This window comes from Cydia strobilella, chromosome 2, assembly GCF_947568885.1.
Source record: "Cydia strobilella chromosome 2, ilCydStro3.1, whole genome shotgun sequence".
NCBI classification, from domain to species: Eukaryota; Metazoa; Arthropoda; class Insecta; order Lepidoptera; family Tortricidae; genus Cydia; species Cydia strobilella.
The window spans coordinates 21,651,260-21,677,893 of NC_086042.1; the positions used below are offsets into that span (position 1 = coordinate 21,651,260).

The 26,634-nt window shown below is 39.5% G+C and overlaps 1 protein-coding gene across 1 annotated transcript; it reads right to left on the minus strand.

The window, feature by feature from the left end:
• Positions 1 to 383: 383 nt before the first annotated feature.
• On the minus strand, positions 384 to 21,696 carry LOC134753861 (soluble guanylate cyclase 89Db-like). The gene is made up of 14 exons (XM_063689810.1): positions 21,627 to 21,696; positions 17,727 to 17,804; positions 16,780 to 17,483; positions 15,327 to 15,520; positions 14,828 to 14,952; positions 10,677 to 10,808; positions 10,304 to 10,405; positions 9,991 to 10,157; positions 9,433 to 9,709; positions 8,962 to 9,102; positions 8,096 to 8,219; positions 3,157 to 3,266; positions 2,664 to 2,753; positions 384 to 2,302 (listed from the first exon to the last, which is right to left on the minus strand). The coding sequence occupies exons 1-14, from the start codon at positions 21,666 to 21,668 to the stop codon at positions 2,201 to 2,203; spliced, it is 2,388 nt and encodes a 795-aa protein (XP_063545880.1). The 5' UTR covers positions 21,669 to 21,696; the 3' UTR covers positions 384 to 2,200.
• Positions 21,697 to 26,634: the final 4,938 nt, after the last annotated feature.

Here is a 26,634-nt window from a genome sequence, read left to right on the forward strand (position 1 = left end):
AGACTGAAAAGTGATCATATACTTAACTTTAAATAGAGTGCTTATTTTGTATTTAAACATACTTACTTTGTTCAAATTAAATTATAATTTATATACTGCATGTGTTTTATTATACATTCAGGTAAAATTACATGAATTAATACATTCATCGACTATGATCGTGGGAATATGTGATAATTAGGTACCTATGTTTTTTACTTATAGATGGACCAATATATTCACAAACCACCTAAATAATACTGTTAAAAGTATTAGAACAAATTAAATTATTTACAGAAAATACTTTAATTTGCTTTTATTGCTATATAAATTATAAACGGAAATAAATGTCATATACTAGGTGCCGAATGGCACAGGCACCTGCCGCGATAGCAGAGGACGCTGGTTCGATTCTAGCCTGGGGCACTGGAGGCCTTGGTCATTTTTTCTTAGTATATGACATTTATTTCAGTTTATCACCTAAATAATCTCAGTACTTATTTGATTAAGTACCATAATTAGTGACAATTTTTTATTTATTATTATTTATGGCCTATTAGTGACAAAGAGAGCAATACTCGAATGGATATATTACACGCTTACATTACTCTTAACACTACAACTACATCTTACAGTAATAGGTTATCTCTTGTATACTCTCGAATCTCTACCTACATATTATATGATATTATATTATTATTATTTTAGATACCGTAGAAAGTTACAACTTTGCCTTTTCAACATAGCTTTGCCCGCCGCATCACATTTCAATAGAAGCGAAATATCATAAAACTATTAACAGATACACCTCCCTTTTCAACCTGTGGTTAAAGCTAATCATATTGCTGTCAACACTGGCCTTTTAGTTGACGTGTGCCTAACTTCAGTCACGCGTGAGTCGGCTCCAAGTGAGGACGTGTTTTTTGGCGGGCAAAAAAAGTTAAAAAAACTTCGGTGGGATATCGGTCCAGGAGAGTCCTACAGGGATGTAGTAGTTTTAACTGTATATGCAGCTTAGAAACGATGTAGACGAAATTTCAACACGTTATATGCATTAGTACTTTTGTAATTATGATCGTGGGCAATCTCGTGATCGTATTTCACAACATTGCCCAGCACATTTTAACCGTTAGGGTTGTCACTAGTAGGTATGATATTATTGATTTGCGAGGAGGCATTTACCATGCAACGTTGTTTAAAGTTATTTTGCTAATTTTAAGAGGAAATATAAGCAACAGCCGCTTTATTTATATTAATTTATAATTCCTTTGCAGTTTAAAAAAGTTTCTTCTTATGTTGTCTGTAGTTACCTACTTTTAATGCTTAGTAAAAGTGGCAGTGCTTTTGAATAATTAATATTTTTGTTAATTTTTATATTATTGTATACTTCCTTTGCAGTTAAAAAAAATAATGTTGATTTTTGATTGTTTCTTTATGATTTGGGTAAAAGTGAAAATTGACAACCCTAGCATATTTAGGATTTTGTATGAAGAATCGCAATTTTTTTTATGACTTTGCCCACATAAGTTTGGAGGGGAATTACTGAACTTGGTGACTTAATACCTATACGACAAAACTATGCCATGTTTATTCTGGATTATAGACTTTGAGTCATGACCATTAAGTTGATAATCGTGGAGTTAAGAGACTGTAAGTAAAAGTGGGCAATCTTGAAAAATTTTCGTTTTTTTGGTCCGCCTGTTTAAGACTCATTTTCTACAGTACAGAAATTTATTTCGACTATGGTTTGCTCACTCACACAAAGAAGAGTATGTCAATATGTTATTGCCACAAATAAGTAATGCAATATGGACCAACAAACTTGAAAAAAAAAAGGTAAAAGACTGCAAAAGCGGGCAAAGTTGTACAGTTTTACGGTATTATACAAGGTGGTGACCATAACCCGGATTCCTCTTACCTCGTATCACTGATGCGTTTTACTTCGGTAAGATTTTTTTAAATGTAAACAGCGCTTTAGGTCGCGCTGCTAGGGTAATACCTAAAAATTGATAAATGACAATGACATCGAGCTGCGTTTGACGCCGAGTTTTTTTTTACCTTTTATATGTAAGTAAATAGGTACGCGTTTATAACTTTTTTGTTCCAAATATGCACCAGAATCTTAGGTCAAAGTAATTTTGGTTTGGCTCTACCTAGGTACGTGTTTCATATTCACATAAGGGTTTAGGACCTTTAGAAGTTTCCGTTAGCGCCGAAGGCCTCAGGCTTCCCCGCAGAGGGCAGAGAAGAGCTGCAGCGCCTCGTGCGCCTCATCCTCCTCGACCTCGCCCTCCAGCCAGAACGTCTCCATCATGCCTTTGCCCTGTAATAATGTTTTGTCCTTCATCACGCTTTATAACGAAAATATACGATCACCGAGGCAGAGCTCACGACTCTGCGCTTATGTAGAAGACTTACAGATATATGTGAGTATGAAAAAATTAGGTAAGGTTTAAAGTTTAAGGAAATGCGATACAGATAAGTAAGGAGCGCGTTATCAATAAAATAATGATTAGAAGAAACGATGCAAGTCACGAGCCTACACGTTTTGGTGAAATGAACACTTTGTATACTTCTAGTATAAATAAACAACTCAACGAGGCGCAGTTAATTTTTAACCTAGTTTTTTGTACTCAGGACTCTCAGGAGTCAATTAATAGGTACATAATCGAATAAGTTTATACCTTAACTTTGATTAGTCCACGGCGCCGTAGTCGGAAACGGCCGGCGGGGAGCTGCGCTGCCGTAGCCGCCGATATTTGGATTCGACCCGGCTACATTGTAACAGCAAAAAATATACAATGTACCTATTATTAAATAATTTACAATGTAATTAGTTATTCGATCTGCGTATGATACGTGACGTATATAATACGTATTTTAAAATTCATGTTCGTGCCATATAGAAGGAATTTTAGTTGAACTTCAGACGCCGAGAGTTGTCAAATTAAGTATGTCATCAACGTCACTATCGTTATTACAGTTATGATCTATGATTCGTCGTAGTTTAATCTTCTGGATATACCAGTTTCCGCCGTCCATAAGGGGTAATGTTCTAGCTGTGCACAGCAGCAAGACTTACATAGGCTGCAATGGCACTTATTGGCTGGAGCCAGACACGGAATAGGTAAGCCAAGTGCTTAAATGTTATATAAAAAGGTATATCATGTATATCACCTCTGACGTAGTCTGCATGCGACTAGCGGTGTTCACGGAGTCGCCCACTAGACAGTACCGCGGTAACTTCAGGCCCAGCACGCCTGCTACGCAAGGGCCCGAGTGAACGCCTGCAATAGTACAAAGAGCAACTTAATTTAATCAGTTCCCTACATGAGTGGCGATGTTTGTATACCGGAGTTCAATAGAAATGACCAATAATGTTAAAAGATAGTAGACTGTTCAAGAGGCTAGAAATAGTAAGCAATGAATATTATGGGACAAATTAGTTTAAGGGATGACCCGAAAGGGGAGTCTATCTATTGCACTTACTGCGGATTCCTTACAGAGTCCGCCAATTTTAGGTACGTGAAACGTTTTTGGTGGGATACATTCGCCATTATCATTACTAGCTGTGCCCGTGGCTCCGCCAGCGTGGAATTCGGTCTGTGTCAGTAAGCGGCTAATTCACCCCTAATTTATCTCCCTCTCCCCTGGAGGCGGAACTTGAAGTAAAGTTAACAGATGGATACGCTAGCTAGAGGACTGTAGATAGTCCAGATAAAATATTTTACAATTAGGTACCACTAAATAAAACTACACTCCAAAATCAATATTTTTTTGCCCTTATTCAGATTTTTGACGTGATTTAAACGACATTAGTAGGTGTATATCGAACGACACAGTACCATTTTTGTATTTTTACGTCCTTGACTGTACCTATCCAAATCATGTCCATGGCAAATATCATCCAAATCGGTCCTCAAGTCAAATCAGTTTAAGCGTGACGTCGGCGGCGCGCAGCGTCTGCCCCTATGACTTGTTGATGGTCATGGCGAAACAGACGCTCACGAGGACCTGTAGGCGCTTGAAGCGGAACGGGATGCGCGGGATGAAAATTGCTTCTCCGGCGCCACACTCCGTCAGGATCTGCGCCAACACATGTATTGCGTACGATGTCTTTGGGATCACAATCGAGACTCGCGCTGGCTTGCCGTTTCAGCCTAAAGTGAAGCGACCTGCCTGGCTAGAGCGCCACTAAGTCTCACCGTGATCTTTCTCAGACTCCTGAGACCGAGCCCCTTGTATTAGGCTCAATGCGTTGCGAGACTTTCGCGAAAGATTCGATTTTTTTCGGGAAGGCATGGTAAAACGTATAAGTCCCAAATCGTTTGACATTTACTGAAAAATGTTTTTTTTTTTTAAGTACCCTTCGTGACCATTATTAAGAGGAAAGGGCACGGCCGCTTCTCCATACAAACGCAGTCTCCATTTTCCTCTATCATTATGAAAATATTTTTAGGTACATAATTTGACGTATATTTACCATAGCTAAACGCTTCGTTTTCTACGTTTGACTTTTTTCGATTTTTTGATTATTGTAAAAATTAGGAGCGAAAAACAGATTTCATGCAAATTTTTTAATACTTCTAACTTTATAATATGTAATTAAAAATTCCAAAAACACAAACGGACACGGGACATAGCTGTGGTTGATGTTGATACACAACTAATTGTGTCAAAATATTTTGAATAATGTTAATATCAAGAGAGGAAAATGAGGACCACAGTTGTAAGAAAAGGTGATTTCGCGCGCGTCCTCCACTTTCGTCTTAAGTGCTTAAAGGAGGCGATATGTATGAATATGGATGCGATATAATTACGATTAGGTATAATTCATGATGGAGAAAATTAATAATTTTAAATAATTAAACGTATTGATATGCGTGTTGATTTTACCACTACGTAACTATGATATATAATATAATACTTGATTACTTAATGTTTACTCTATTCCCCAAAAGATGGCACTGTGCAATGTGTGGCAATTAATTAATTGTTCAATAAATAAATAAAAATATTGATATCCGTACTCCCTCTTCTAAACTTAGTTAATTTGGCAAAATCCTTCCTCGGTGGCTATTCGTGTCACAACGTATTAATTTCAGCGCCATCTGTTAGTTTGGCACTCGGGTACTCGATAGTACACATTTTTGAAGAAAAAGTTTGCACCTCCTTCCTAAGTAGCGCTATAAGATTCAGGTGCAACCTAACTCAATTAGTCGAGTGCTCAATAAAAGTTCTCTGAATAAAAGATTTCCTTTGGCAGAATTAATCTTGGTGTTCCTAAGATGTATTTAAGAAGTGGAGCTACCCAGATTTTTGATGTAGGGGGGTGGGGATGTTTAAGATTAGGTTCTAAGTCGTTTAGTATCATTTTCAACTAAATCAAAAGACGTATACGTAGATTTCATGTAAATCAGTTCAGGCGGTTATTTCCCCCCCCCCACCCCCAAATACAACCCCCCCTACAATATTACACCTTCCTTTTCAGTTTTAAGGTAATTTTTTTGGGATAAAAAGTACCCTATGTTCTTCTACGGGACTCAAACTATCTCTCTATACCAAATTTTATCTAAATCAGTTCAGCGGTTATTAAATCCCATACAAATTTCCACCTCCCTTTTCACACCCTTAAGGGACGATACCTAACTTGGCCTAGTAGCTTAAATGATATAGTTATCAAGATAAAGTTTTTAACCCCTTTTTCACCACCTTGGGGGATGAATTTATAAAAACGCTGAAAGTAATTTTCTTGCTTTTAAATAAAATACCTTTTTGCAGTTTCAAGTCCCTAGCTTAAAATAAAATTTGCACCCCAAGACAAACTTCCATCCCCTTTTCAACCCCCTGAGGGGTTAAATTTCCAAAAACGTCGAAATTACTTTTTTGTAATCGTCTATTATACCTTTCTAAGAAGTTTCAAAGCATTTGTAATGGATTCAAACTTTCAACCCCCTTTTAACCCCGTTAGGGGACAAATTATTAACTTTCAACCTCTTTTTCACCTCCTTAGGGGATGAATTCTCAAAAACGCTGAAATTAGTTTTCTTGTATTTCAATAATATATCTTTTAACGAAGTTTCAAATTGCTAGCTTAAAATAAATCTTGAACCCCATACAAACTCTTATCCCCTTGTTAACCCCCTTAGGGGTGAAATTTCTCAAATTTTAATAGCCTATAACCTGGCCGTGCATTCCAAGAATTGCTGAACACCGAACACTCAGTTGATTCTTCTCCTCCAGAGTTGCCTTCTAATTGCGGACTTATATGCCCCATCACCCGATACGAGGTTCGCAGATGTCTTCGCGGCATGAAAAACCGAAAAGCAGTGGTCCCCGACGACTTGCCGATAAAATCATGGAAAGCGATGGGCGATCATGGTGTTGACCTGTTAACTGACCTTTTTAACCTCATTCTAACACGCCGACGGATGCCCGATTCTTGGAGGTCAAGCATTATCTGTCCAATTTTCAAAGGCAAAGGTAGTGTACAAGACTGCGGAAGCTACCGAGGTATTAAGGTTATGTGTCATACCATGAAGCTCTTCGAACGCATTATCGACTCCAGGCTGCGGCAAGAGTGCACTGTCTCGGACTGTCAGTACGGATTTCAACCTGGAAGTGGCACGATTGATCCGATATTTGCCCTCAGAACTCTGACCGAAACTTATAGGGATAAAAGAAAGCCCCTGTACATGGCATTCCTCGATCTGCAAAAGGCTTTCGATTGTATCCCACGTCAGATGATCTGGTGGGCACTGAAGGTGAAGAACGTGCCACAAGTCTACATTGACATTATCCAAGACATGTACCGCGATTCGGTTTCTTTAGTAAGGACCTCCGTTGGCGACACAAAACCCTTCCCGATCACAGTGGGTGTTCACCATGGATCCGCTCTGAGCCCCTTTCTGTTTAGTGTGGTGCTTGACGCCGTCACGGCGGAGATACAAGACCCACCGCCGTGGTTGCTCATGTATGCAGACAACATCGCACTGACAGACGAAGACAAAAAGGTATTAGAGCGAAAGGTGAACCAGTGGAAGGGCTCGCTAGAAAATGGAGGTCTGAAGCTAAATGTCGCAAAGACCGAATACATGGCCTGCGGAAGTACGGATTCCACTCCCATTAATATAGGGAACGAACCCGCCGTGAAAGCGGACAAGTTTAAGTACCTGGGATCAGTACTGCATGAGTCCGGGACCATTGACCACGACATCCGGGCCCGAATCAGCGCGGCTTGGTCTAAATGGCGGGAGGTCACAGGAGTCGTCTGCGATCGCAGAATACCGCTTAGACTCAAAGGGCTAGTGTATAAGTGCATTATCCGTCCAGTCCTACTTTATGGCGCCAAGATGTGGCCGGTTCTTGGAAGGCACGTTCAGGAGCTTCGCGTTACAGAGATGAAGATGCTGCGGTGGATGTGCGGCGTTACGCGCGCTGACCGCATCCGTAACGAGTACATTCGTGGCAGTCTCGCAGTCCGTGACGTAGCGGAGAAGCTCCAAGAATGTCGCCTCCGGTGGTTCGGCCACGTTTGTCGCAGGCCAGATGACTACGTAGGAAACATATGCCTTAACCTAGCCCTTGACGGCCCCCGACCCCAGGGCAGACCAAAAAAGCGATGGCTCGATGAGAGGACACCCAGGATCGCGCAAAATGGAGAAAGGCTAGTAGGAAAGCGGACCCTGGCAAAGAGCGGGATAACGCTAGGTAGAAGAAGAAGAACCTGGCCGTGGATTTTTTCGACAGATTAGTAGTTTGCATCAAAATCCGTTCAGCCGTTTTCACGTGATGCGCGGTCAAATAAACAGATAAACAGACAAACAGACAAACAGACAAACAGACAAACAGATAAACAGCTAAACAGATAAACAGATAAACAGACAAAAATTCTAAAAACTGTTGGAACGTGTTCTGTTATCGATTCTAAGTATCCCCAGCATATTTTATTTTGAATATCTTCAATGTACAGACTTTCGACCCTCTTCCGCTTTATTATATGTATAGATAGATATAGATTCGCCATTTCTACTGAACTCTGGTATAGGTAAAAATTAGCAATTTTTCTTTAATGAATGCCTTTGAATTTATTAAGGCGATTTATGGAGGCGATCACCGATGGTAAGGCGAGGCAGCGAGCGTGCTATGGCGAGCGCGGCGCTGGCGGCGGCGGCGGCGTGCGCGCGGCGCCGCTCCGGCGCGCCCGCTACCAGCATGTATACCGTGCCTACCGTCTCCACCTGCCAAACACCAATATACGAAGTTACTTTTAGGCACCGCCCGGACGCAAGCGGTGAGTGGCAAATCAAGACCATTCATGGCGCTTGAACAAATGTATGAACGGCCCTGGTTTGCTGCTTGCCGCGCCGCTCATCGCTTGCGTCCAGTCCGCAGCATTATTATTAGGTTGTTTGAGATACTATAATACTTATATGTATTATGGACATATTAAACATATTAGTAACGGGTCACTCACGTATTTTAAGTCGAAAACGCTCGACATGTTTCACTCCGTACTGAGGAGCGTCATCAGGAGCTTGCGTCGACGGTGACGGACCGGCGCAGACTGCGGGCCGCAGCCCTACCCGTTACTAATATGTTTAATATGTCTGTGTCTCACGGAAGTTTTCTTATATTATGGAATTTAAAAGCAGGATGTTGTAAGCTACAACTCAATGGCCAATTAAGTTTAGGTACCTATTAGATGGCGTTATTGTTTTAGCAAAGTCATAGTTACTAAGCGAACGCGAAGCGCGAGCAAAGCGTCTCCATTTTAGCAAAAATGCTTTCGTATGTCCGGCTTTCTTCTCTACAGGTTGCATTTCTTAATCTCGTGAAATTTTGTGAGCATTTTATATATGTTTTTTTTGTCGATTTCGTATATGGAGCCATGGGCCGGGGTACGCGAGACTTACAACTCACAGAGCCACTAGTTGCCAATGATATAGGTACATAAATGTTATGTTATAGAAGGTAGTGCACCTTGTAGACGCGATGCGCGTCCAGCAGGCGGTCGATGCGCGAGTACACCTCGTTCATGTACGCCACCGTGTGCATCACATCGGCGCGCGTGCCCGCCTCCGCCAGCTGCACGCCGCAGAACATTATTGTCACGTCGAACGCCTGCAATCAACACATTCATTTCAAGTTTCATAGAAAAGTAACAGGGCCAGGGTAGATTTTTGTCGCCTGTTCATTTTTGTACGCAAAAAAAGGACTGTCGTGACACGAATAACCGCTGTTTGCGTGATTTAGCCCTATTATACTTAAATTAAAAGAAAATCTTAATATCAAGCTTCGCCTGTGTCTAATATTTAGAGCTAAACGAAATATCTGCGAAAAATAAACTAAAAGAGGGGGACAAATAAGTATTTACGTAACTTTTAAGATACGCTACAAGAATAGGTATAAAAGATAGAGTTGGAAAGACTTTGTAGACAAAAACTAAGATACCTGACAAGCAGACATTGCGTCTTTTCCCGCTCTCAAATGGTCAACGATAGCTTTCGGTATCATAGAGTAGAGTAGCTGGTCGCTTCGTTTCTTCCACTGGTCCAGCAAGCGACACGATTTCTCCAGCGAGAGACTCCGGCTCTCCGCCCTCTCGAACAGGAGCTCCAGCTTGGACAGGTGCTGCCAGCCGTGAAGAATCATCTCTTTGGAGAGCCCGTGGCCGTTCATATCGGCTAGATACAAGTCTGCCTGTTTCAATTCGTCGAGGCCATTAAATCTAGAAAAGGAAGAAATAAAGTTAAAATTAAGATATAATAGAAGATAACAGGATAATCGCAAGACAACTTAATTCCTAGTTAGCAGCTGGATGACTTGCAAAACGGTTCTGTTGTTAGCCATAAATTGTTTGACGGGACGTAAGCCTCTGAGTCTAACACGAGTCTCGGTAACACATTTCGGTAAAAACAAGGGCATCGATTTCTTCAGGAATGGGTCTCTTAGAGCTCTTGCGCTCTGTGAGCCGCGACGCGCAACTGACAATCTGTGAAAATTACGTACATTGGGCAACACAAGAAGATGAGCGCATCGATCTCCTCGAGGAAGTAAATCGGCCCCTTGAGTAGGATAGCCTTCGCGCCCTGTGAACCACGACGCGCGTCTGCGGGGCACTTGCCTCGCCACCGCATCAGCTCCAACTCGAATATCACGGTTTGCATGCACACTACCTGAAAATAAAAAACAGAGCAAAGCAAAGTGTAAGTGTTTAGATAAAGGGACCTATTGATTTAATATATAATGTCCATCATTATTTGCTGAAATTCCATAGAAGAAGTGGAATGTACCCCACTCTAATAAAGTGGTCGTTACATACCTTGTCCCAAGTGAATGAAACTTTTGGCTTTCTCAGACGTAGTATCTCTGAAGTGGGTGATTTGACCATACTATTGTATGGGCCACCCCAAGCTTCAACGAGCTGAAACCGAAATTCATCAGTTCAAATTCATTAGGTCAAATTGATATTTTTGCTGAACTGAAATACCATGCCTAAATATCTAATTAACGCGTGAGTTGATCAGTATTTTTTTTCTTACAAGAAATTACATTACATATTATTTAGTTCATCCGCATAACCATTTTTTAGGTTGGGTAGTGGTCACAAGATACCTATGTTAAGTCTTTATTAGCCTTGTGAGGCGGATCAAGAAAAGATCGAACAGAATAGTGAATAGTGAAGTGAATGGTACCTTCTCGCCTGCTTTCATAATTTTCATCTTTCTATCCAGTAGTACCCCGAACGGAAACAGTTGCAGAAGCAGGGCCACGGGCACGGGCGGCAACGGGCATGGCAGCGACTTGCGGACCATCAGTGACTGCACCTGCAATGTTTATTTTACTTACCTATTCAAAACTCGTCGTATATCACATGTATCGTCGTATATAAACAAATCTGAGAATTTTGATAAACGTTTGTTTTATGGTTGGTAAGTATCTACTTATTTTGATAAACGTTTGTTTTATGGTTGGTAAGTATCTACTTATTTTTAGTTGTACCTATATACTTAATAAGTTTGCTATAGCCATGAAGATTTTATGTGATACTTTTACCAGAAAAACGTCACATTTTAAGATTCTAGGTACCTATATTAAATAAGGTATACTTATCGTATCTAAGAGAAATCTCTCACACACGGGCCTATTGAAGTTATTATTGCTTTTTTATACCACGTCGGTGGCAAACAAGCATATACGGCCCGCCTGATGCATGGTTACCGCAAAACGAAACTTGTTTAAAAAAAATTGCATTACTTTTTGTTGCATCTGTCATTCGCATACATGTTTATACTTTTCGATTGGTGTGTTTGTCAATAAACGATTGACATTGTGGCTACGTCTCCTGCACATAAATTCAAAGAGTCTGCATGTTTTAGTTACGTGAAATTCTGTCTGTCTCTAATTTAAGAAATTATTGATGATCCCTAACTTTGGTAAACCATATCAAAGAGGGATATAATAAGATAGAGCGGTACTGTCATAGTAAATTTTGTAACCACTGTAAATTCACTGCCATCTATCGACATACTTTAAAACTAAAAATGAAGATTTATAAAAATACGTTAAAATGTATTTAAATATAGATAAATGACTTTTTTATTTGCATTAATTATTTTTATATGATTTTGACCCATGTTCTTTCACTGATATGCGTTAAAATTATAAACGTCGTCGTCAACGCCCTCTATACGAGAGTAGGCCAAAGCTAGTGGCGCCGTCTGATCGAGAATAAAATTTTCGTGATTTTCGAGGCACGTTTTTTTTCTTAGACTGTATCCATCTATTACAGAGTTATATCTATCTTTGACCATATTAAATCTAAACATAATAGCGAAAACTTTCTTAAGGGGCCCACTGACTATCAGTCCGCCGGACGATATCGGCCTGGCAGTTGTTCGGAACTGTCAAATTTTTGTTTTAACTGACAGGCCGATATCGTTCGGCGGACTGATAGTCAGTGGGCCCCTTTACGTTCCAGACCTTGACGTCTCGAGATAATTAGGTAACATAATCCATCTAATGCATTAGCATTTTTCGATAGGTACGTGTCCTAGAGCCCGGTAATATAAGGATGCTCATACAGTTCAAGGCTTTCTCTGAACAATAGTGAAGCACCGCATCAACCATAGTAAACAATACTGTACAATATAATAAATCGTCACAGTTCACATTAACACACCATATGGAGCGATTAACATCCTTTGTGATAGACTTAATTGATTTGTGCAGTCAGTTGATTAGATATTAAAATCATTTATTTACATACAAGATATAAACGAAATTAGTAACTAGCTTAAATCTAAAATAGGCCCTTGAGGTAACAATGGTACAATTTGTACCAAGGATGCTGGCGGCATTTGTAGTATTGATTAGATATTTCTATTTAACAAATTAGACCCTCCAGTCGAGTCGCCAATACGCCTATATTATAACCAATCAAAATTGCATTTGTCTTGGCATGTTTTAATTAGTGGGAGGCAATAGGTTATACGTACCTTATCCATACTAATATTCCTACTATAAAAACTCATCATGATTCCACGATAAGGAAGTCGTGGGCAAGGTAATTAATAGTAGGGCAAAACCAATAAATATGAAATTTTAAGTGGGCCAGGCTCTGCAGAAAAATTGAACTAGTGATCAGGCACTCTCGATCAGTTAACCTCTTTAAGTGTGCCCACCTAAAAACCGGCCAAGTGCGAGTCGGACTCGCGCACGGAGGATTCCGTACCATTACGTAAAAACAGCAAAAATTGGTTGTATGGGAGCCCCACTTAAATATTTATTTTATTCTGTTTTTAGTATTTGTTGTTATAGCAGCAACAGAAATACATCATCTGTGAAAATTTCAACTGTCTAGCTATCGCGGTTCATGAGATACAGCCTGGTGACAGACGGACAGACAGACAGACAGCGGAGTCTTAGTAATAGGGTCCCGTATTTACCCTTTGAGTACGGAACCCTAAAAAGGTAAGTTGAAACGAGCTATATTTATTGGTTAAAACAAAATATAGGTATCGTCCCAACTTCCCGACTTTACCGTAAGTAACCTATATATGTGGTGCGTGGTGTGTACGTGGAATGAGTACAGTATCTTACAATTAAGTAACTGTCAAGTCAAATAACTTTCAAATACCTAACTGAATTTATTAGCATCTAAATGTCACGGAGTTTGCAGTAAATACCTATCTACGAACCAGACACTAGTATAAAAGTTTAGTAGAGAGTAGAGAGGTTTCAAAACTAAATGATAACATTTAGAAAACCACCCGAAGCAAGTAACAATAACTCCTCTTCCTCTACACTTAGTGGATACCTACACTAATACATTTCTCCATTGAGTTTGGTCTAAATACAAAGCACAATAAATTCGCCCAATAGCTTCTCGAGTGGCATAACAATGAGTTAATTTACATTCAAGTGCCTGCCGACCAATAGAGACATTTGGAAAGGCTTTATATTCGCTATACGAACTCCTCGCGCCCTCGAAACCCTCCATAACTTGTTTACAGGCCCAAGTATTGGTACCTACCTAAATATTATTGGAAATGGAAATAGATTCCAATAAAATTCAGTAAAGGAACGTGATAATGATAATAAAGCCACGTAGCACGAGTCCCTTGTCAATCCTATTTTGATTAATTTTTTAAAGACACCGACGATGTATGAAGGCTTACGTTGTTCTTTGCATATGAATGTTACTTAATTAAGCCAAGCCGTAGGTTATGTATGATTTTTAGGGTTCCGTACCCAAAAGGTAAAAACGGGACCCTGTTACTAAGACTCCACTGTCGGTCTGTACGCCTGTCCGTCTGTCTGTCTGTCTGTCTGTCTGTCCGTCCGTCTATCTGTCACCGGACTGTATCTCATGAACCGTGATAGCTCGACAGTTGAATTTTTTACAGATGATGTATTTCTGTTGCCGCTATAACAACAAATACTAAAAACAGAATAAAATAAATATTTAAGTAGGGCTCCCATACAATAAACCTGATTTTTTGCCGATTTATTGCGTAATGGTACGGAACCCTTCGTGCGCGAGTCCGACTCGCACTTGGCTGGTTTTTACTGATCAAAGCAAAAACCAGCCTACCTATTACTTACGGTTAAACACAGAAATCAAAATACAGGTCGATTTCATCGCGATTTTAAACTAGACATGTCTGAAGATCGAAGAGTGACGAGTGTTAGTCTGATTACAACCTCAATATTTTCATTTTCTTTTAGTCAACGCCGGAAAATATGACAAATAGTCTAAGCAGAGGTCGATCGCACAGATCTGGCAAACAAGTTGTGTCAGTAACAGTAGAATAAAAAAATTGGCCAAGAGCATGTCGGACCATGCTCAGTGTAGGGTTCGATAGTTACCATTATGTCAGAATAGGCTAAACGAGGGCTGCTTATTAAGTACCAATCATGTACATTTACAAATTTATTAACTCTCTACCTATAGGTACTCGGCGGCTAAATATTGCTAAAGTATATGATGGGTAAAGGGTTACCAGATCCGAATTGTCAATTCGGAACTACAGTATTTATATTGGGAATGCAGGATGAAAACCTGGGGAACGCCAAAACTTGATACGTAACTGTTTCAATTTGGGTACCCAATTGTAGGGACGTGGCCAAATTTCAAGGATGAAATTCGGAGCGTCCTGAAAAATTAAAATTCGGGGCAAATAATAATAATAATAACTGCATCAATAAATTGCTCTGATATTTAGATTAAGGTAATATTTAAAACTTGACAATTTAAAAGTGCTTGTTGCTAGGCCTATTTGAATATATTGACTATTGAATTGTTCCTATGTTTTTCACAAATATTAGTTGATTGGTAACTTACATAGTCACTGTTGTCGAACTCGAGCCGCAGCACCGCCACGTAGTAACTTCCCTCCATGTTCTCCTTCACGATGGAAACCTTCAGCTTCAACGAGAAAATGTCCTCGGCTATCTCATACAGCTGACCTGACACAAATTTGTTATTCTAATAAGATAAGGATCACTTGATTTATATTGTTATGTTAGCGTGCTCATAGACTAGCCACAGAAAGAACAAAACGGCAAATCAGAATACACGCGCGCCTCTCCGATTACTTCAAGCCTTTTTTGCAATGGCAGGTTTTAGTGTCACCGTAAGCAAATGCATCTCGACGACTTGCGATTCGTATGCGAGACTTTTGATGGAGATAACTTTGTACATACTTTTAATCCCAACTTGAGTATGTTTGGGTCACGTCTAGTTTTCCGTATTGGGTTTGACATTATTAATCTAGACTACTAAAGAGGTATCATATGGCTATCGGCTAATACCCCTGTACAAAAGAAGGAGAAAGAAATACCCATCAGGTAGTGTGTGAAGCCGGTGCGCGTGCTGCTGTAGACGAGCTCCGCGCCGTGGCGATGCGCGCGCGTCAGCTGCATGCTGGGCGAGCGCATGCGCGGGAACGTGAACTGCATGCGCTGGTGGATGTTGTCCACCGATTGCAGGAACGTGCAGAAGTAGCGCCCCGTCGCACGGATCATCTGGTCGTACCTGAGACATGGACAAACGGGGCATATAGGTATTGCGTTTGTATTAAAACCAAGCAAGAAATTTCTGAGTGATAAATAAATTCCTTTTTCCCCTCACTAGCTCGGAAAGCCGTCTTTTATCCTTTAAAACAAGCGGGGAAAAACGCATTTTATCCACTAGTGGGGAAAGTATTTTGACCTTGGATGGAGCGTGTTTAAGTAGCTTTTGAAAGATAACAAAACGTAAAACGCTCATAATAATGGTTCGTTCGATATTAATTATCATTAAATAAATGGTTTGAGAATTTAATAAAAAATACCAAATTTAGCTTTGCTTAATGATTTTAAGTCATAAACCTTAAATTCCATAAGAAACATTTGTTTTTTTTTTTAATTATGTTGAATGTAATTCTGAACGCACAAGTTGAGTCGATGCATTTTCAAAACTCATCGTCAGAAATGTCAACATTGTCAACAAAAATTTTCCTCACCGACTCCGACACGTAAAAATACACAACTTCCAGAGTTTTCTGTTATAATATCGTATTATCGTAAAAAAAGAGTGATTCCAGCGATGAAGATGATCTAACGCACGTGGATGTTGCACTTTCCTCGCTATAGTGAGGAGAAAAGTTTTGTGTTACACACGGGTGCAAATGTATATTACTTCTCGTGTGTTGAAACACTCGCTACGTTCAGGATTTTATTTTAGGATCCTTTCGCTTGCTCGTGTTTCAATTCCACACTCGCGGGTAAAATATAACTGTATAACAAATAACTATTTTAAACCTTTTTTTCATTACCTACGCTTCTTTAATTGCACTTAAGTGTAGTTTTTATCGTGTTTTCACGTTTTCAGTGTACTCGTATTTACTATAGTTGGCTTGCCTGCTCATTTTTAGCAATAGGAGTAACAGGCCAGCTTCTCGACTAATTAAGAAATTAACCCTCTGAGCATTATTTTCGCTCCAATGACCCGAACGGCGGCGGGCGGTCAAGCTTGCACGTGTTACGTGCTCACTTTGATAAATGATTCGCAACGTTTCCCATAGCGTCAAAATACGCGGAGATTTTATCGATGACTGACACGTTATTGGAAAAAGTTTCCTTAGGCCGACAGATGCTGGCCTTTTTGTAACAAAAACTTTGTCTTAGTCAATGCTTAATAAATTTTACACTAAATAATACTCGTAACATATGTAAGTGGAATACGTAGGTACCTTTGTTAGTAGTAATTAGTATCTATTAGTTAAGCTATTCCAATATATTATACCTACTTACTCATATTTACTGAAGAACTTCACGAAGCACCTCCCAAAAAAATGCATAACTTTCTCGGGAGTTCCAAACTTCTCCTTCATGCCGGGTAGCTGATCCTCGGGGATAAGGCCTAGGTTCATCCTCGCACTGGGTTTCGCCACGCTGCCTCGACGCCGGTACCCATCCATAGCCAGAGTAACACTGTTCTTCCGAATGGGTTTGGTCTTCTTTCCACTGTCAGATACTGGAGAGGTCGGTAATGAGTCACCAGATTGTTCTTTATCTTCAGGACTAGTTTTAGTGGTCATTTCCGACGACGTTGAAGGGACACATGGAAAAGTCTTGTTGTCCTCAAGTTTGAAACCTAAGCTCCTCCTATTATACTTAACGATTTCCTGGCAACTGTTAGTAACGTCTTTCAAATTAGTAAGTTCCTCTTTTATAAAAATTTTGTCCGCTGATGTGTGAGTTCTGATTTCTTCTTGAGAGTTGTATGCTTCTATTTCTTTTTTGGTGGCCGCAGTGAGAGCGTTGGTGGCTGTGAAGGGGCACTTGAAGCTTGGGTTTCTGGTGTCGTTGTGGAGGGAGACGCTGCGCCAGCTGGGCTTGGACTTGAGGGAGGGTTTGCGGGGCGCGGGACTGCCGGGCGTGGCGCAGGTCGGTTCCTCACTTACCAGCCGAGCCAGGGCGCTGGCAAGACGCAGCATCAGAGCATCTGGGTATTGCTGAAATACATAATCTGTATCATATAGTTGTCATAATGTAGGCTTTGTTAGTCGTATATTTATTTTCCTACAGAAGTATGTATTGTTAAAAAGTATAAGCGTTTTATATCAATAATTAAATTAGGTATTAATCGTGATCATAATCATTAATCGTGTAAAAGATTTAGGCTATGTACAGCATAGTGAAGTACGTTTTTTTTTAAATCAAATATTAAAGGTCAGAAATTTCCGTGTGTTTGGTACCTGAGTAGCGCTGAACACCGTGTTCCTCGCGCCGGATTCCCGTAGGATGGTCTCCCATATCTCCTCTCCGCACTCTTGCTAGGGAACAAAACAAATCAACATTAATATACGATTCAGATTTGATCATGTCAAAAACATCTTAGCTGCGTAGTGACACTGGTGACCCAAATAAAATAGTTTTCGGATGGTTTTGCAAGGTACCCAGGAAAATCAATGACCAGTGGTTTAAAAAGAAACAAAGAGTACTTAAATAGGTTCATTTACACAACATGCCAATCGCGAACGCTCCGTAATAGCGAACGAAACGCAGCTGTCACTGTCACACTAATATGGAAGAGTGATAGAGACACACAAAGCGACTCGACGGCGAAGCGATAGCGATTGTCACCTTGGCTAGGCCGCCAGTCCAGTTCGACTTGTTTTCGTGAGAGCTTGGCAGTAGGGTAGATATGCCGATTTTAGACCACTTTAGGTATTTAAGTTTTAATTAATTTCACCATGTATATCGCATTTCCTAGTCAAGAATAATAATCTTAATGATAATAATTTGTTGTGTTTAAATTATAAGGCTCATCCGGTTGTGTCCTAGCCCTAAGCTAGCTCCTAGTCATTAATTTGCATGTTATTTTGTCTTGTAATTGTACTCTAACATTATTTTTATTAGGTATGTAAGTTACTTTAATTTATTTCAAATAAATTATGTTCACTTGGAAATTTTTCAGATTTTTAGTAAATCATATCGATATTTATTCATTGTATCGACCATACCCTCATCTCTACTTTAAAGTCTCGGGATCATTCAATTCATTTCAAATAAACCCTGCAAATATAATTTTAAACTCTCTTTCAATTGCAGTTAGGTTCATTATTCGACTATAAAGTCTCGCGGGGAGTGCCGATGTTTCCGTAATTTTGTTTAAAAAATGCTAATATTATTAGCGACTCTATTTCAAATACCTTTTGATTATTTCTTAAAAAGCATGAAGACCAAGTCTCGTGGGGAGTGGCGTTTTTTAGGGTTCCGTAGCCAAATGGCAAAAAACGGAACCCTCATAGATTCGTCATGTCTTGCTGTCTGTCTGTCCGTCCGTATGTCACAGCCACTTTTCTCTGAAACTATAAGAACTATACTGTTGAAACTTGGTAATAAATAAAAAATAAAACAATAAATTTTGGGGCTCCCCATACTTGGAACTGAAACTCAAACATTTTTTTTATCAAACCCATACGTGTGGGGTATCTATGGATAGGTCTTCAAAAATGATATTGAGGTTTCTAATATCATTTTTTTCTAAACTGAATAGTTTGCGCGAGAGACACTTTCAAAGTAGTAAAATGGACCTCCCCCCCCTCCGTAACTTCTAAAATAAGAGAATGATAAAACTGAAAAAAATATATGATGTACATTACCATGCATACTTCCACCGAAAATTGGTTTGAACGAGATCTGGTAAGTAGTTTTTTTTAATACGTCATAAATCGTAAACCGCAATTTACCTTTCACTCACGTTTCGCATAAAAAATACATTGTTAAAATTATGTAATGTAAGGAACCCTCGGTGCGCGAGTCCGACTCGCACTTGGCCGGTTTTTTCTATGTTCGAATTCATTTGACGTGTAATAAAAATATATTTTTATAAAAAATAATATTAGACCAATAAAAATAACTAAAATTACTTACAAATGGAATGATATACCACCTTTTTCGATGCTTGAAGTGGTTGATCGTTTATTACACGTGGTCACAGCACATGCGGGCATTTTTAGTTACCAGTGATTTCTTGCGAAGCAATTGTGGAAATGAGCAATAATCGATTGAGACATTGTATTTACGTGACTTTTTGCACACTGTGCAAGTTTTCTTGGCAGAGGGGTAAGTAATTGAAACCGGCTCCAGTTATAAATGCTCTAAGGTCGTTGCACACGTGTCACCCAGGCGCCTTGCTGGTGGAGCAGCATCGACTTTGACGCCCACGCATGACGTAATGCGCAGGTGTCGCCCGCGGGGGATAAATACCTAAAGTGGTCTAGAATCGGCATATCTACCCTACTCTTGGCAATCGAGTATTCTTAGAGATAAGCAAAAAAAGAAAACAAAAGAAGTGATACGTAATATTGGGTAAGCAAAAGCCACGTCACAAGTAGTTAAAAAACAGGTGAATGAGCCTTTTCGTACGACGACGTACGTAGGTAACAGTATTTTTAGGGTTCGAAGGCGAGTCCGACTCGCACTTGGCCGGTTTTTCATTAGTTTTACCTAGGTAATTATAAGTGCATTAGTTCGGCATGAAATAGAGAGCATTATTTGGCAACAATTTAGACAATCGAAGGACGTGACACTCCAAAATTGGGTGCCTATTTTGAACTAGACAATAGATACATTAAGCAACACTAATAGCGCGATAGTTGTGATTAGTTGATGCTATACTCGATTATTTTAATAGACGGCAACAAACATAATGCATCACATACAAAATAAATCTTGTATGTGATGCATTATGTTTGTTTGTAGGGACAGGGACGTACTCGCGATGTACGAATTAATGGATGTAATTTTCAGGTGTTTGAAATCATAAAATACAGAATTTAGAGTCTGCATCGGGCAGCGAATCGGGCAACTAGGACATGCATCCGAAATCAAAATTGCTCACCGTAACAATATGGTAGGTATCTAGGTATGCTGTCATCGTGTTGGTAAGTTAGAGCTACCTTTTTATAACATAGTTTTTTTAATTATTAATTTAGTTGTCATTAGAATTTTGCACAAGATTTTGCTTTCAAATTTATCATACTTATTGCTTATAAATATATAAAATAATTGTATTTAAGTACATGTACATACAAGACTTTACAAGACTTTTTTTGTAGAAGCTCTATATAATTATTTTTAATCATTATTTACAAACAGTAGATAGCGAGCTGTAAAAGTGAAAGTGGGTATGCACTTTGGCAGCTGTGCACATGTGTACGATCATAAATATATCAAAATCGTACCTAATTTAATAAGAATGGACGGGAAGTAACGTAAGTACTAAGTACCTATACCAACAAGTGGGTGTAGGCGGCCGAGAAGCAATCTCGACATTTTACCCCCCTTCCTGAAGTGGGAGAGGGTGTTATGTTTAGTTTAATTAACTTTGGTTAGCGTTTACCTTGAAAGAGACTTAAAAGGGCCATTACGAAATTTAATGTCTCCAATATAATGGTATAGCTACAGTCGCCATAAGTTACCTTATATTTGAGTGAACACAGTGCTAAAAAGACTAAATATACTTAAATATGAAGTTCATATTCTGATATTTTATAGTATCCTAGGTGATTAAGTGTACCTACTATAAGTACAGACATTATTTACGGAGACTATAAAATAATGACCAGTTCACCAAACATGGACTGAATACCCACACTTTAGGGGCATTTATTTACTCACGATTTACGAATGATTATTTTTGAAAAAACTTATTTAAACACCTTCAAGTTTCTTTAAGAGACGGGCATCGAATTGACTAAGTAACATGTTTTAAACAACTCGACGGAGAGTTGTAGTAGGTATGTACATGAATTGACAAGCCAATTTTACAAGATTAAACATCATCTTCCTCAAATAGTAGTAGGTATATAAGTAGATATTCATTTTTTTCTAAACGTCAGTTTTTTTTATTTATTATAAACTGATCGACGATAATACATAATATCACAGGGTATTCTGGGTAAGTACTTCGAATCCGGATACCTACACATTGTATGGAATTATACAAATAATATTCGGACAATTGGAAGCTCTATATAGTTCCCATTAGTTGCATGGAACTGATACTTTTGAAAGAACTTTGTTTTGTAGGGCTTTTCAGCTCCATGTTAAAATCAGAAAGTACCCTTATCATGTCACATGTATCTTACCACGATGAAGTGCTGCACACTCTCCAGCAGCCACCCGTACATGGCGCTCTACGAGGGCTCGGAGGCGCCGCGCCGGTACACTTTATTTACGAAGTTCGTAATTTACGCAAGGCAGGAAAATTCGCGGCCAAAAATAGGTACCTATATACTACATAAAAAGTTAACTCACAACCGTTATAAGTGAATATATGTATACTTATGTAAAAATAAAAATAAAACGGAATACTATTTGCACATTATAAATTATAAATTGGATTGCTATTATTTGGAATTAAAATATCAAGAAACGGGTTTGGAAAATCCAATAAATAATTACACCAAAAACACAAAAAAAAAACTTTTTTTTTCCATTATTTATAATTCAACATATATGTAGTTAAATCGCGCTTTAAAGAATTTAAACTGTAGAATGGTAGGTATGGTATATTTTTTTTTGTTTAAACGAAGTTAAGTGCAATGACGATTTTAAACATGGCATATTTCACAACTGGTCCAACCCAACAATAAGCAACGTTGACAGAGATAAACTCAAGAGGCGAAAATCAACCGTTTTAATGATGTGATGTATGGTCACAGTGCACTTATAGGCGATATCATTAGCAAACTATTAAATGTGATTTGCACTGAAATTTTTAAAAGTTTAAATGAGTGTAATTTTCAAGACTTCTTTCTTCACGACCCTTCGGTCGGGTTTCGTGTTACAATATATACGAAGTATAAATTTGTCACTTGACTAGATCTTGCGCCCCCAGTGGGCTTTCCAACCGGTCCGAAATTGGAATAACGCACCACAACGTTATTAGGATGTTAAGTTAGGCACTTCGTTCAACCACCCGTGTAGCCTGCGAGGCTCTCGCGCGGGCACTGCCGTCACGGTGCCCTATTATTCTACAGCCTGAGGTGCTTAGCGCTTCAAATAAGCCTCCAATCCTTTTTCAGGATTAAGTGAGAATCTTATAGCCGCTTTAAATATAAATGTAATGTTTCCGCTACAACATTCACCTACAATATAATGCCACGTTGTTTTTTTTTAAGTTCCTTCTCTTAAGAAATGGTTCGACATATTTGAAATAGCATTCGCAGTGATCTCTTGGTGCCAAAGTTGAAATGAAAACGAGACTGACTTGTCGGGCATGAGTAGGTATTATTAATTCATCGTGATTTATATTTCCGACTGCCTCTGCGTTACTGTACGGATGCCTAGTAAGAGTAGTAAGGCGACCATTCCGACATTCGCGTTTCACTTCAGTAGGGCGCTTCCGGATCCGGAACCCTCACTCGCCTGGAATTTAGATCAACTTTCAACCGACTCTGTTTCGAAGTTTGCGATTCGATGTTCCGAATTTTATAACGCTTTTATCTGTAGTAATAGGGTAAATGCAGTGAGTATGCACTTTTGTCTCAGGCGATGCAATGCCGCTTGGCACGATTGTTCCTTAGGTCAAATAAAGCTGATTTGGTCCGGTAGCCACGAGATCGTACCGTGCGTAACACACCCCCTAGTTGCTAAGACCAGGCAGAACTACAACACAGATTGGACCTGGGGAGTCGTCGACGACCCCCTCTTTTTTTATGTCATAGTCAGCAAACGAGCAGACGAGCCACCTGATGAGAAGCAGTCATCGTCGCCCATGGACATAAGCAACATCACAGGAGCCACTTAATCATTGCCGACCCTTGAGAACTCTAAATACCTAGTACTGCTTCATACATTTACTGCCCTTACTTACTAGCTATAGGTACCTACGCTATGGGTTCACTATTATACCGTAAAAGTTTAAATTCTGTATTTTCAAAATATATATTATGACATCGCGAACTTAATGGCTCCGATTTTATATTGTCAATTCGTTATGTGAGATAGAACTGCAGATTAAGTGGCGCCTAGAGGCGTCGGTTTTGACAACAAGTGGGTTGATACCATCGGGTGCTCGTGATTTACTGATCAATTTTAACCCTTATCTTGGCAATGCTCAAAATATTTTAAATTTTAATATTTTTTCAGTTTTTTGTCATCTATTGACTATTAAGTCTAGTAGACTATATATTAATATAATCCGAAATAAAAGCTTTTTCGTTTTTAATTTTTTATACGTTTACGTAATTTTTTACGTTTTTGTTTCGGATAATCATATGTATCATATTTAATACAATGCCAATCCCTCGACAAACTAGTTGCTTACTTTTTTGAAAAAAAAATGTGGATTTTAATAAAAATAAAACATGTTATGCAAAAAAATAGGGCTTTTCCTAAACAAATAATTATAATAATAATAAAAAATAACTTAGAGGGCATTTTTTGCTATAAATAAAACTTGCCCGGTACGGTCTACGGCGTAGCAATAAGGCTACAGCGTATAATATATATTTTAAAAAAAAAACAAATTTCACTAACTAAATAGAGTTAAACCAAGAAAAGTCTGCAGAGATTTTGATAGCATACGCAGTGCAAGTGTTATTTTAAACGTCAAACTTCTATGAAATTATGACGTATTAAATAACACTTGCACTGCGTGTGCTATCAAAATCGCTGCAGACTTTTCTTGGTCTAACTAGTATGATAACTAATATGACATATTTGAGACATCTTTTGCAAGCCCCACAAGTATTAAAAAATTAAAAATATAAATAAATCATGTACACCTATTTTGACGACAACTTAACAATGTATTAAATGTAAGTAATATATTAAATGTAAATAATATACTTTTATGAGTTCTTGGGAATGTATCAAAAATTATACATAACAGTTTCATGTAAATATTCTGTGTTAAATGTTTTTAAATACGACCAATATGTAAATCCTAATACACTAACAGGTAGTAAGTCCATTAAAATGCAGATTATGCAAAAATATAATACTAATCTAAGAAATAAGTGCAGTGCAAAGTTTACAGTACGAAATGAGATCTGTTGTTTCCGCGGCACCATGTTGATTATTACTAATTAATTTACAGACACTTGTGTGCATTATTTTTTGCTATAATAAGGAGGGTAGATGGGCATATTTATATATTATCATTTTGTTAAGTAATAAAGTGAACATGCTAGATTTTTTAATGTTCCATGTATCACGGGTGTAACAATGCCAAGATAAGGGTTAAAGAGTGAGTGGAGTGAGTGTGTGTTATACAATCTAAATTGACAGTACACTCGCTTTACAGCAGCATTAACAACTTGGTGGTAATTAAGGGGAGGGAACAACCCGCTTTTATCGCACACTGTAATATTTAATACAATCTATACATCTCATAAAACACAGTCCCCCGCTGCGTCTGTCTCTATGTATGTATGTATGTATGTATGTATGTATGTATGTTTGTATGTTTGTTCGCGATAAACTCAAAAACTACTAAACGGATTTTCATGCGGTTTTTAGGTGAAAATCAATCAATAGGGTGGTTCTTGAGAAAGGTTTAGGTGTGTAATTTGTAAAGGGAACCCGTGCGAAGCCGGGCCGGGTTGCCAGACTCGCTAGTTTATAAACATAAATAAATCAATTCGAGATATATTAAACCTAAATCACTATTATACCCTGCAGTCAGTTAGGTACTTCAGTCATATAAGCGACAGTGAAGTCATCATGCCGGAGAATTGGTGCAGTGAAACGCATTGGGGCCAATTAGCCATGCGCCCTTCGAAGGACGCGGCCTATTGCCTATTCGGGTTATTGCCATCGTGCCTATTTGGGTTGCAGAATGTTGATACCTTACTGCATTAATTTGAGTCAAGAGTATAAGTCGTTCTACTGTTCTTTCGAGCAACGTCGGCTTCCGACATGTCGGAAGGGAGGGGCCCAACCGATATCTTACCGTACAAAATCACTGCTATTTTTTGCGGGCGGAAACGTGCACACAGTCGCACTTCTCACTCACTATTTACATACAAAATCCAATCTGTAATGACGACACAAATACATAGAAAATGACATACGCTTGCACACCTCGATCTCTTTTTGTGTATGGACGAGTTACAATACGTATAGCCATAGGTATCTACAGCCTATGGCTATAGAGGCTTCGCCAGAGGGGAAATAGTACGAATGCCGTCTCCCTTCCGTGTTGCTTGAAGGTTTATTGACATTAAACATTGAACAAACATAGAAACGCGTGCTGGTAAAACTAAGGCTCGGCCAAACACAAGGCGCGACGCAGCGCCGCGTCCGCGCCGCGTTCGCGCCGGGTGATGCCTGTTCAAACAGGTCACGCGCGGATCGCGCCGGCCTCGCGCTCTCAACACGCCCGAATCGCGTTATCGCGCGCGCGAACGCGGCGCGAGCGGGAGTGACTCGCGCCCGATACAGCAGCATGCGCGCGCGGAAGGTTTCTCATTCACGTTCGACTGATGTGACCCAGCGTGCCGCCGCGGGCCGCCGCGTCCGCGCCGCGTGGACGCGCGCGACAGAAGCGGGGCGCGATGCCGGCGGGACGCAGTCTGTTTGACGTCGCTAACCTTAAGTGTAAGACCTGAGTGGACGCTCGAGTTGGGCGTGCAGCGGAGCGGGGCGTGCGGCGTGCATGTTAAACAAATGCAAACGTATAGGAGCGGCCTTAGTGCACGCTGCTCAAATCACTTGTGAGCCCGACGCCACGCTGCACGCCCCGCCGAACGCTCCGCTTCGAGCGTCCACTCAGGCCTTACACTAACAGGTTACGACATAGGCGCGCTAACACATAGGCGGCGGTAGCTGAGTCGCGCTTTGTGTTTGGCCGAGCCTTCATTCAATTAGTGCGGAAAAAGTCAATTCAACAAGTCAATCACAAATTATGGAGCGATTATTTCTGAAAACATTCACATTATCAAAAATCGTATGACTACTTTTCTGTGATGTTCATAAATCGAAATCGCTTGTAGACCCTTTATAAAATACAATAAACTCAAACTCAATAAAGGAATCACATAGGTAGTGATAGTGCAACATCATCATCATCTTCATCACATTTATCGAAATAATTTTATCGATATAGACCGTGACTATTTTATATTTATCTGTCAATTTAGTCCGCGG